Here is a 12,759-nt window from a genome sequence, read left to right as displayed (position 1 = left end):
CATTGTTTAAAGAGTCAAACCACTAAGAACAAAACACACTTAGTTACTCTGGCCCACTCAGTTCCCATTTTTTTTTTAGCCAGAAAAAGTTGCTTGCCCAGTGAATTTTTTTTTCTTCCCTAGGCAACAGTCTTGGTCTCAACCCTTTGCTTCAGAGCATGCGGGTGCGCACACCCTCACCCACGCCCATTAAGTTCTTTAATTTTTTTTAAAGTGTTTTCTGCTTTTCAAAACTTATTTTGAAACTGAGTCTTAGGAGAAAAGCCCTCACTCTTTCTGCCTGGAGAAAGGCAGCATGGATAGGAAGAAACACAGGTAGGGCCGAGGGTGAGGGTTGGGAGCCATCCCGAAGAAGCGTTCTGTCAAGTTAGTGGTGAGCAACTTCTTCAGAGCGAGCAACTCCACTGTGAGTTTGGAGTGAGGAAGAAACAGACAGGCATTTTCTATTTTTTATTATTATTAAATGACTGTCTGCCTGAGTGCACACATCTAAAGCATAATAACTTTCTGTCCCCTTCATTTACCCTTCTGCTCCCTCCCTTTTCCTCTCTCCTTCCTTCCCGTTTTCCCCTTTTCCTCTCCTTCCTCTGCCCGACTCATCCCTTTCACTTCACTCTATCTGGGCCACTTGGAACAGCATGGAATCACCCAACTGCACGCTGTGGACCACCGAGGTAGCTTTCCAACCGCTGTACCCGGGTCAGCCCCGCCCCCCTCCCCACAGCAGTGCGGTGGCAGCCTCCAGGCACAAATCACTGGCGTTTGAATGTCACCAACAAGTTCCACCCTGTAGTAGCCCTGCCAGCGACAGCCTCACCCAGGAAGCCCTGCCGTTCCCTCCGCCCACAGCCGCGCGCCATCCCCACCCCGCCTGGTGATTCTTGGGGTCATTGTTACCACGGACACTTTTCTTCTTGGAAGGGGGAAGCCCGCGTGGGTGTCACTGGTTGGATGGGAGGCTCTACACGCTACCCTCCCCCCACCTCTGCAATACACACACTCACACACGCCCTCCCCGCGCGGGCGACACAAAGGGAGCGAGTGTGAGAGCTGGGCGCCCACAGGACAGGAGGGCGCAGAGGAAGGGGGCACCAGGGAGGGGCGGGGGCTAACCCGGCCCGGGAGGAAGGGAGGGAAGGAAGCAGGTGCCTGACATCCAGAGGAAGGCGAGGGGTGTCCTTACCTGCCCCCAGGTTAAAGGAGATCCTGGCCTCCGCGAGATATGGCGTGTCGCTCTTGGAGCGGACTCTTCTGATGGGCCGCCGGTCTATGTCATCCTCCGAAGAAGCCGCCATTAATGTGGGAGGCAGGAGCAGGGTCGCCCGGCGAGCTGAGAGGAGAAGGAGATGGAGAGAGGGGGAGGGAGAGAGGCGGAAAGGGGGAGGAGGGGAGTGGAGGAGGCTCACACACATAGAAAGGGGGAGGGGAGGGGGAAGGAAAGGAGGGGAAGGGGGCAGGGAGGGAAGGGGAGAGAGGGAAAGAGGGGAAAAAGGAGAAAGAGAAAGAATGAGAGAAAGAGAGCAGAGAAAAGGGGGAAGGGAGAGAAAGAAAATCCGTTAAGGATTGGTGGACTGGAGCAAGATCAGGTTAGCCCTGGTCTGCGCCCAGGGCTCCCCTTCATTCCTTTCCCAGAGCTGGGCCAAGGGGTCAGTGCTCTGGACCAACACCCCGCCTTCTGCCGCAGCCCTGTTTCAGCCGCTGGCACAGACAGACTAATGCGAATAGGAAGACTCCGAAGCCAAGATGCCCAGTCAGCATTGTGCCCTCTCCCGCCAAATATGCTTCCTTGCCTTTCAGGAGCAGGCAAATACTGTCTGCCCAAACCCAGGGGACTCTACAGCCTGAGGCTGCTGCAGGACACAGAGCCCAGCTTTTCCTCTCCTGATGCCACTCCTGGAGCCACGCACTCTTGCCCCTTGGCCTGGGGAGCAGGGCACCTGCCATTTCCAGAACAAGCCCTCTGTTCTATCTGTCCCAACCAGAAGTCCAAATAAAGTTCAAAAATAGATATGGCATCTTCGGAAGCTCCCTTATCTGCCCTTACAGTTTAGGGGTGGGGTGTGGAGGGAGAGTGTTTGGTAGGATGGGTTTTATAGTAGATATTTTCAGTGTAGACCAGGCTTATTCACAGAACCGATGGCCTTCATCTACGAAGTTGTAGGATGTGTTTATCTCTATCAGATACCTACTTCTGTGATCCTTCAACTTTTTCTTTCAGTCACATATAATGTTTGCTCCCGACTCTCTTCAGCAGCTCTGCGCCATTGTTCCTGAAGGAGAGCTAGCAATCAAAGGAGCTTGGATTCCTTTGAACATTTGTACTGCCTGACTGCAACACTCCACAGAAACACAGCACAAGAACCAGAAGGCTTTCTGGGGGTGGGGGGGGTGGCACCTGTTGGATGCCACTACTGAAACTACTGATGGACGAAACTCCTCTATGTTTGCTTTTTCTGAATCTTCTGACACTACTTTTTTTTTTTTCCTTCCCTGATGTCACTACTCTTCTGTCTGATAAGTGCCCTCCTCCAGTAGGTGAATCACCTGACGCCCTTGGCCCAAAGGTGGGCTCCATGTGGCTTCACACCCTGTGGTCTCTCAGTGCAGGCTCTTCAGTTCCCTCTCTTTTGATATTCGCACCCCTCTGGGATCACGTCTCTCTCCAGTGGTCTCTTGCCTTCCCTTATCACTGTTACTCTTGGCCTTGCTCTTCCTCTTCCACAGTCTCTGTGATTCTGCTTGACCTTCCTATGGAACTGTCATCCATCCCCCAAAGATTCCCATTTTTCTTACTCCTGGTTCCCTTCTTTCATTCCACCTACTGCTTCCTAACTTAACCTAGTTACCAAGGTCATTTTAGAAGGCCCCATCTTTCCAGCAGTTAAATTCATTCTTTTCTTGATCTCTTTGAGATATTTCATAATTCATCTTCCTTGAAATTATCTCTTCCTGTGCTCTTCCAGTACTGAACCACCTCCCTCACCACTTGATCGCTGATCGTCAGCCAGTTCTCTGCAAGTTGGTCTAAAGTTGCGTATCCTGACACTTGCTGCCTGACCCTACCCCCACCTCAAACATAACTTCAACCTATCACTGTACCTTTCTCTCCCGCTGTTTCCTTGGAGTCAGTCTACTTGGACTGTCCACATCTGACTCATTTTGCATATATCTGCACCATTGTTAATGTGCTACACTACAAATCTCTCCAAACTTTCCATGTATTTCTATGAATGTATTTCTGTTATAAGCCTTTCTGCTCTGTTTTTTGTCCTGTTGCTGCAATAAAACACTGACCAAAAGTAACTCTGAAGAGGACAAGGTTTTCTTGGCTTAAAGGTTATAGTCTGTCAGTCGGCATCTAGGGAAAACAGGGCAGGAGCCCAAAGGCAGGAATTGAAGCAGGAACCATGTAGGAACTTTGTTTACTGGCTTGCCTCCAAAGTCACTTTCAGTTATGTTACCAAGAGTGCACAACTAGGGGTAGTGCCACCCATGGTAGGCTAAGACCTTCTCCATCAACTAGAGAGGATGGCATTCAAGAAAATGCCCCCCAGGCCAAGCTAATGCAGGCAACTCTTCAACTGAGGTTCCTTTTTCCCTAGGTGGCTCTAGTTTGTGTCAACAGCTTAAATTTAACCAACAGCTTAAATGCTCAAAAGACATTTATCAATAAAAGAAGGGCAAGAAAGAGTGAGGAAAAGGAAAAGGCAAAAATGAATGAAGGAACGTTAAGTAAGTAATGAGTGGCTGAGTTGGGGAGCAAGTCAATGTTCTCCCTGAATTTGGATTCTGTGCCTTCAGTGAGTACAGTGTTCACAGGGCTTTGGTTCCAGGGTTCATCATGGCTACCAAAAGCCTAGAATGTTTAAGAGTATGTAAAATATTCACATGTCCTTCTGTAGATCATTACAGTTCCTTTTTAATACTTTAACATAGAATTTATGTAAATAGCCGTCACATTATATTGCATGGGGAATTATGACAAGAACAAATAGTCTTTGTGTATATACAGTATGGATGCAATTTCCCCAGTTGAATTTAAGGATGTAGCATAGATATAGGCGGCCAGTTGATTTGCTAATTGCATATATTTGGTGTACTACATTGATTTTTTTCTATATCTATCAATCTATCTGTATCTATTTACCTATCTATCACCTACCTACCTACCTACTCATCTATGTATTTATGTACTTGGAACAGAATCTTGTTCTGGAGCTCAGGCTGGCCCTAGACTCACACTATTGCTCATTCTGGCTTTGAACTCTCTATCCTCCTACCTCAGCTTTCTGGTTGCTAGGGTTACCGGTATACACCACTATGCCTTGCTCTAGTTTAAAAGACTAACTAGTTGTTTGAAAACTAGCTAGTTATAGATTTCCTGAAATTTCTTTTAATTCCACATATTTATATATAAAATATGTGTGAAAAATTCCCACCTCTTAGTCACTTAATACTTCAGATGGCAATTAAGAACTAATGCTACTAATATTTTTGCTTTACTTTTCTTCATAGATGTTCAAATTATTATTATGATTATTATGATAATGATGATGATTTTTATTGGCGAGGTCTGGCCATATAGCCCTACTTTGCCTAAAAATTTGTTAGGTGTATCAGGGTGGCCTTGAACCGCAGTATTTCTCCTGCATCTGTATCTGCATGCTGAGATTACAGGTGCTACCAACTGGCTACATACATTTTCATAAAGTTTACTACAGGCTATTCTGCTATTGAATACTCTTAATTAAAGTGGTAGCAAAACACTATTGAATTCGGTTTTTATATTTCATTTGTAATTGTTATCTTCCATTTCTTGCTTTCCTAATATGCTCTCTTCTGTCTTTCACTGTTTTTTTTTTAATAATTTTTGCACATTCTTTCTTGCATCTTTCTCTAGAGCTAAACATTCTCTTACAGAGTCAATTTCTTTTTCTGCATTCCCTCTCATCTTATATGAAGCACTCATTGTTATATTGTTACAATATTTCCAAATTCTTTATTTCATATTCATAACTTCTTTTCATGAAATATTTCACTGAGTGGTGTCAGAAGAATTCTGCTGTGGGAATCAAAGGTGGTGAATCCCATTCAAGGACTAGAATTAGCTAACTAAATAACACTGGATGATGGGTAGAAATCAGTTACATCACTTGTAAAAGTTCATGGTTCAGATCACATGCAAACATAAAAACACCCTGTCCAGTTTCAACACTGCATAGTTATTTGTAGCTATTGTATTACTTTCCTGGTTAGATTATATACTTTTATTAACTTATTACAAGCCAGAGTCATTTGGGAAGAGAAAAATTCAATCGAGAAAACTCTTCCTTTAGAATGACCCATAGGCAAATCTATAGGAAATTTTCTTTTATTTATTAATGTATTATTTATTACAATTTATTCACTTTGTATCTCAGCTGTAGCCCCCTTCCTCATCTCCTCCCAGTCCTTGTTTTCCCTCCTTCTTCTCCCCCTATGCCCTTTCCCTAGTCCACTGATAGGGGTGGTCCTCCTCCCTTTCTATCTTACCCTAGCCTATCAGGTCTCATCAGGACTGGCTGCATCCTCATGCTCTGTGGTCTGGCAAGGCTGCCCCCCAAAGGGGGAGAAAGGGACCAAAGAACTGGCCATTGAGTCCATGTCAGAGACAATCCCTGCTCCCATTACTAGGGAACCTACATGGAGCCTGAGCGACCTATGGTCTACATCTGAGCAGAGGGGTCTCGATCCTCTAGAGCTGGGTAGGTGGTCCTGTGTTATATAAGAAAGCCAGTGAGCAAGCCATGGGGTGCAAGCCAGTACATAGCACTCCTCCATGGCCTCTTCTTCAGTTCATGCAACCAGGTTCCTTCTTGTCTGGCTTGCCTCGAGGGATTGTAGTTTGGCATATATGAAATCAAGTAAACACTTTCATGTCCATGCTGCTTTTGAACATGGTCTTTATTGAAGCAACGAACAGCAGGCTAGGAGTTATTCCGATATTTTCCATAAAAAAAATCTTTAGCACCTCCTGTGTCTCTCAGTCTTAGAGACATTTCCCTTTGTTGTGTAATTATAAGTAATTATATTTAGGAAATAACATGCTACCTGCTAGCCTCTCTCTTGATTCATAGTATTCACATGTATTTCACAGAACTGGTTTCTTTAGAATCTATCCCCCCCCACACACACACACCCTGTACAGTTTCCATCATGTGACAATACCCACATGATTGTATGGAGACCTATGTGGATGTGAGAATGTGCATCCAGAGAACTGAATTCAGTTTTGACTTCAACAACTACCTGTAAAGGAATTTTAATGTACAACATGGCTCTTCTGCCAAGAGAATACATCCAAAGACCTTCTAGGTCTGTGGGATCCAGCTATAACGCAAACATGCCTTTAATCCAGGAGACAAAGGGAAGCAGATCTGAATTCAAGGCCAGCCTGGTTTAGAGCAAGTTTCAGGTAAAGAAAAGCTTAGGTCCAGGCATGGTGGTACAGGCCTTTAATCTCAAACAATGAAAGTAAAGTTAGTTTGTAGAAGGAAGTACCATGTTTGAAAGTGAAGTCTAAGTGAGAGGCAGAGAAAGTAATAAATCAGAGAAAGATCTGACAGAAAAGGATATACTCAACTCTAAGGAGAAGAGAGAGGAAAGGGAAGCTACTTAAGAGGCAATTCAGAGAGAGAGGGAGGAGGCAGTTTTACAGGGATAGTTTTGCAAAGAGAGTTTGAATGAGAGAACAAGCTAGACACAGGTGAAGACAGGAGGAGCCAGAGAATAAGAAGGAACCAGAAGATTAGGAAAGATTGCTGGAGTTAGTCCGAGGCCAAGCAGAGGGATTCAGACGCCAAGAAAAAAAGCCAGCTTGAGTAAGTCAGCTGGGAGTAGAGTTTGAGCCAGACAGCTGAATTGGACCAGCCAGCCATGAGCTCAGTAAGAACAAGAAAGGGTGTGCTTATTAAGCAGTAAGTCTCAGAGGCTCAAAACATTCTAGGCCCGGGTTAGCAGATGAAGGCAGTAACCTTCCAAGACAACAATTGAAACAGGGGAATGAAAGTTTCTTTTACAGCTACCAAACAGAAATTAAAAAAAAAAAAAATGTTTTATTTTTTTAAAAATATGCCTGCCAATCCAGGAGAGCACAATGCTTTCTTATCTTTTCTAAAGCCAGCGAAACAGTTAAAATTCCAGAGCCTTTGTGCATATTCTTTTAGAGCTGGAGCCATAAACAGAAGTAATACACTAGGGTCTCAAAATAAATATTTTATGCATCCATAATTTCTAGAGAAAAGGATGGAAACAGGAAGACAAAGAAAATCAGGGTGATAGATTCTTACTACGAAAATTCTTAAAGTAAAACTTCTTCAAAACTGCAGCTCAGCATTCTGGAACATCTTGCATGAGAAGCAGGTGAGAGTTGACCTTTGATTCTTTATTGTTTGGGGATACACTTTCCTGGCTGCAACCACACTTGACAGTGTTTCAGCCTCCAAGTGCTGGCATTTTAGGGGTGTACCATCGTGGCTGGCTTAAAATGTAGATCCTCTGTGTCCCTTAAAATTAATCTACTGAATTAGAATTTGAAAGATGAGACGGAGTATCTAGATTTTTCAAAACTGTCCCAACTACATTGATTCTCGCGATATCTATTCAGCATTACAACTAGAGAAAGGTGACTAAAGCAAGCAAAAATAAAGGGAAGAGGTAATGAATGTGAAAGCAAGAATAAACATTTTCCTGGTCCTATCTGTTGGAACAGTGTCTACACAGAATCCTTAAGAGAACATAGGCTGTTATACATTTCACCATATCACTAGATACGTTTGCATAAGACATCCATTTCATACATATGGTTTTAAAATAAAATTTTATTTTTAATTAAAAGTTTTCTACCTGTCTATTTATTTATTTAGTCATTTGTTTGTGTGCATGTTTCTGTTTTTTGGGGGGCTAAGCATGCCTGTGCCAAGGTGCACATGTACCGTATGACTTTGGAGGTCAGAGCAAAGCTTGTATGAGCTGGTTCTCTTCTTCCACTATGTGGCTGGGTTCCAGGGGTTAAACTCAAGTTGCCAGGTTTGGTGGCAAGCCCCTGTACATACTGAACCATCTCACAGGCCTGAGAATAAAAATGTTAGAGAACCACACATAATGACATTAAAATAGCCAAATAACTATGAAAATATTTTTCAAAAATGGGTAATAACTCTACATAAAACTATGAAGCTTCATGAATATAAATTAATAAGACCTAAATTAAACAGAATTAATACAACATGATGATTTTTATGAATTTCAAGGCAAATTATTGTTAAAGTGTCAACCTTTGAAAATTCACCTATATATCCAATGTAATTCCAAATAAATCTAAGGATTTTTAAAGAAAATTTGACAGCTGATTCTAAGATGCACATGGGATGCAAAGAGAAAGTAGTTAGCATGATTTTGACAAATGAGAACGAACTTACAGGATTCATAATAGAAGACACTAAGGTTTATGAAAGCACAGAATAAAAAATTGTAAAATGAATAGATCAGTGGAAGACCTAAAACAGACACATATTTGAACAGGCCTATGACTTAGATGAGAATAGCTTTGTAGTATAGAAAGGAAGGGATATACTTTTCAATAAATACTTTTCAATAAATTGTTATTTGGATATTTATAGAGTGAAAGAACACTCTTGATCTTCTCCTCATACTGAACACAAAACCCAGTTCCACATGGATCATGAACTTATATGTGAAAGATAAATGGTAGAATTTCCATATAAAAATTTCTCTAACAGGAAAATAATTTTATGACTTTGGAAGACAGATTTAAAACATGATATAAGAAGCAATAAGCACAAAAGTAAATATTCATGGTGATTGACCGATATTAAAGAACTTCTATTCACGGAAGACATCATTTAAAATGTAGTATACCATGTATGTGGGGTGCAACTAGGACAGTGCTACTCAAGGGATGTATAACACTAAATGCTTACTTAGAGAAAAAAAGCCTCAAATCTAATGTAAGTTCCCATCTCAGGAACACAGGAAAAGTTCCCAAGTAAAAAGAAGGAGATACAGATAAATTTAGAAATCAGTGAAGTTGAGAACAGAAAAATAAAAACAAAAAAACTTAAATAAAATATATTCCTAAAAAAAATCAATAATATTGATTACTTTCTGGGAAAACTAATAAAGAGAAAAGACTGAAGACACAACTCACCAACATTAGGAATCAGATAGGAGTTACCACTATGGATGATGCTATAGCCTTTAAAAGAATATAAGAAAAAGAAAACTACAAATGTCTCTATGTTGTCAAATCCTTTTGCAAAACTTTAAGTATGTTTACATGAATAGAGGTAAAACTGAATTCATCCTGAAACACGTCCAAAGCAGAATCACTTACAATAGCCTCAAATCCAGAGGCAAACTGAACAACATTATCTCTTGGCGTTGTTCTTGTTTTCTTGCCATAAGCAGATGGTAAGAGTCTTCTGTTGAAGGCACCACTCGCTTTGCTCTCAGGACATAACTAAATCAACCACGTCTGACCAGGAAATACTTACTCTGCTGGGAATCGTATATAGTGCCAGAAAGTGATACAAATGGATGGAGAAGATACATACCAATTATCTCATGCAGAGCTAGACCTTCATACTACAATAATGACCTACTTGGCATGATATCACCACTGGTGCAATAGTGGCATAATGGTTATATAGGCAACCAGCTGCTTTCTGACAAGCTATGAGGTCTGGTCCATAGAAGAGATTTTATTTCTGGTACTGGGCAGTGGCCCATGATTGGAAAGACAACAGACCCCAACCTACTCTTGTGGTTTTGATTAGTGATCATGTTGTGCAACTGCCTTCTAAATATTTATGCTTACACCTATGAAGTAGTCTTGCCTTCAATTTTGGTCAGAAAAGCCATGTATAACTAATGGTGAATGCTTGGTGGCGTGTAATCATCTATATATGAACATCTCTCCCCATTCAAGAAGGGAACATTGTGGAAGTTGGGGCATAAAGACTGTATGAGCTGCCAGATGGAGAGGAGAAACATGGGATGCTGAGTTTTGGACATTACATATCTGTTTCACAGACCAACTCAGTGGTTGGGGATGACTTGGACCATTTTTGGGGAATGTTCATATTATCCTATACCAACATTTTTGGGGTTTTACTGTTTATTTGGCCTTAACTTGGTGATATTAGCTTAACTATCTCTGGTACGTATACTTTTTATTTTATGTTCAATATTTATTTATGTGTATGAATGTTTTATCTGAGTATCATGTGTATGCCTACAATTTTTAATTTATTTAAGAATTCTTTATTTATTTATTTTTTTTGTGTGTGTTTTTATTTTTATTTATTTATTTTTTTTCAATGCAGTTTATTCAGGAACATTGAACAATCCTCGGACCCCGGGGAAAGCCAGCCCACAGCTTAAATACCCTCTGGGTAGCCAACCCAGGCGTGCCACGGGGGCAATGCAGATAGGTCCACATACATGGAAGCAAGCCAGATCCTCGGCCTTAGCCAAATGTGGAGTTGTTCGTGACAGAGAGCACTCACCATCGGGAAGGTGGAAGGCGGAAACCAGCTCCATCTTTAAGGCATAGCATTCTGCAGCTCTCTACAGTTCCCCCTTTTTAATGTGTGGATTTAGCATCTAATTTAATTTTCTCTTATTGAAAATAGGTTTTTAGATGCTTTTAATTTTTTAAAGTACCTTGTTCTGACAACATAATAAGGTAACTGTGTTAGAATGCGTGTAAGCAATAAAATAATTGCTAACGGTTGTTGTGCCTTGATAAAGGTTAAAGTGAAAAGAGAATAATCACAGGAATAGGGAGCGGCTTGAAGAGGCTTACATTGATCTCACCTGAGATAACCTGAAAACAAAGATCTGTGATGTCCACTAAGGAAAGGTGTTACACTGAAAAAAAGACACTCGTGAGTCCTGATGGTAAGTGAGTGAGAACTGGTAAAAATGCATGCCTGTATGAATGAATGAGGAAAGGAAATAGTTCTTGTTTATTTCCCCCAGTGGAGTGATGAGAGCTAAGTAATTAATATGGAGGTAGGCGCTGTAAAAACCACCATTTTATAATCATTATAATAAATAATCAAGCAAGCGGATGGAGGTGGGGGATCGTGAAAGAACCAACAGGGATGCTAAATCTAGGGGAGAGTTTGATGAGGATCAGGGTGTTATTGGCTTTAAGGGTTCCTCCCCACACTGGTAAGTTTCAAGGTAGAACTGGACAGCACTTTGCCTGGGCAATGAAAATGAAAATGGTCACCTCTGGTGAAGGATATCTGGGCACTGGGAGTCTCCACCTATGACACACAGAGAAAACTGTAATGTTACCTTTGGAGTAGAAGAAAACTCAATTCTCGTTGCGAGCGTGTGATGGACAACACCAGATTAGGAGCAGTCAGTTTAAAAGGGAGAAAAATCATGTGGTTCACAAATGATGATGTCACAAATGGTAACTTCAGGGTACAGAAATGTTCCAGGGTCAAAAGAGCAGAAGAGCCGGGTGAGGTGGCACACGCCTGTAATCCCAGCCGTTGGGGAGGCAGAGACAGGCGGATCTCTGTGAGTTCATGGCCAGCCTGGTCTACATTGTGAGCCCAAGGCAGCCAATAGCCAAGGCTACACAGAGAAACCCTGTCTCAGAAACAAAACAAAACAACAACAAAACTCTGAGGGTAGACTGGGCTGTCCTAGGCCATAACCTTGGGCTGGCCTGAACTTGGCCTGGATTCTGTCCTGCAGCAGAAGGTGATTTAAGGAGACATTCCCAGCCAGCTTACACTGGAATGCAAAGAGCAGGTTAAAATAAAATGTTCCTATAGCTGACAAATGTGCTGCGGGTATAAAATAACTATCTACATATGCACATCTCTCTAGACAGATTGTGGATGGATAGATGAGAGAAGAGGAGGTGATAGATTAATTATAAAAATAATAATGGCAACTAAATTAAATACAGAAAACCCGATTCATTTCTTTCTCTTTATGAGAATTTCCAGGGATTAGATAGAGACGGGGGCCCACCCCCTTTTCTAAAAGTTATGCAAAATTGTCACTGTTAGGTGAATCCCGGGTCTGTGGAGAAACAGTATTAATAGTACAAGTGTTTTGTTTTGGATTAATTGGGGGCACTTGACATTTTGCTTAAAACGGAGTCCCCTGTACTTTATTTAAGCAGATCAGGGATCTGGGCTGCATGAATGAAACATACTTCACCATTTGGCGTTATCTGATAAGATTTAGAAAGCAAGCTTAGGTCTCCCAATTTAACCCAGTACGATGCGACTACGGCAAATGATCCCGTGGAAAACACAAAATGTGCATGATGCAAGTGGATGTCATTGATTGCAGTACCCACCCAGCTCACAGTAGTTGATTCCACACAGTAAGCAGGTTTAACGAGAGCATACCAAGAATGTACTTTGGGCTGGGTTTTTGTCACCACTAAATTTAGCGCGCTGATCCTGGAACATTTCTTTTCCTTTCCATGCATGACATCCTTTTCTAGAGAATCAAAAATATGCGAGAATGTTACTGGTGCCTTTTCATTCTCATTCCTCAGCTGGTCATGAAAAGAGCGCTGTCTATTTTATGCACTTCTGACACTAGTTCGCTCTTATCCTTGATAAATCTGCGAGGGTCCATAACAAAGAAGCAATGGCTGCTTCCATTTTGCCATGTCTGCCCAGATTCTAGATACATGATCTTTCTCCCGGGTCCCAC

At 41.9% G+C, this 12,759-nt stretch overlaps 1 protein-coding gene across 6 annotated transcripts in view; it reads right to left on the bottom strand.

Annotated features, from left to right (window-relative positions):
• The window catches only part of Phactr1 (phosphatase and actin regulator 1), a 439,140-nt gene that overhangs the window by 410,945 nt on the left and 15,436 nt on the right, over positions 1-12,759 (bottom strand). For all 6 annotated transcript variants that reach the window (XM_060372699.1, XM_060372698.1, XM_060372701.1 and 3 more), the window contains exon 3: positions 1,184-1,330. In XM_060372699.1, coding sequence (XP_060228682.1) covers positions 1,184-1,330 — 147 coding nt within the window. The remainder of the gene's footprint in view (positions 1-1,183; positions 1,331-12,759) is intronic.

Source organism: Meriones unguiculatus, chromosome 19, assembly GCF_030254825.1.
Source record: "Meriones unguiculatus strain TT.TT164.6M chromosome 19, Bangor_MerUng_6.1, whole genome shotgun sequence".
In the NCBI taxonomy this organism is placed as follows: domain Eukaryota; kingdom Metazoa; phylum Chordata; class Mammalia; order Rodentia; family Muridae; genus Meriones; species Meriones unguiculatus.
Note: the sequence above shows the minus strand (reverse complement) of the source record. Positions and strands in the feature narration are given on the sequence as shown.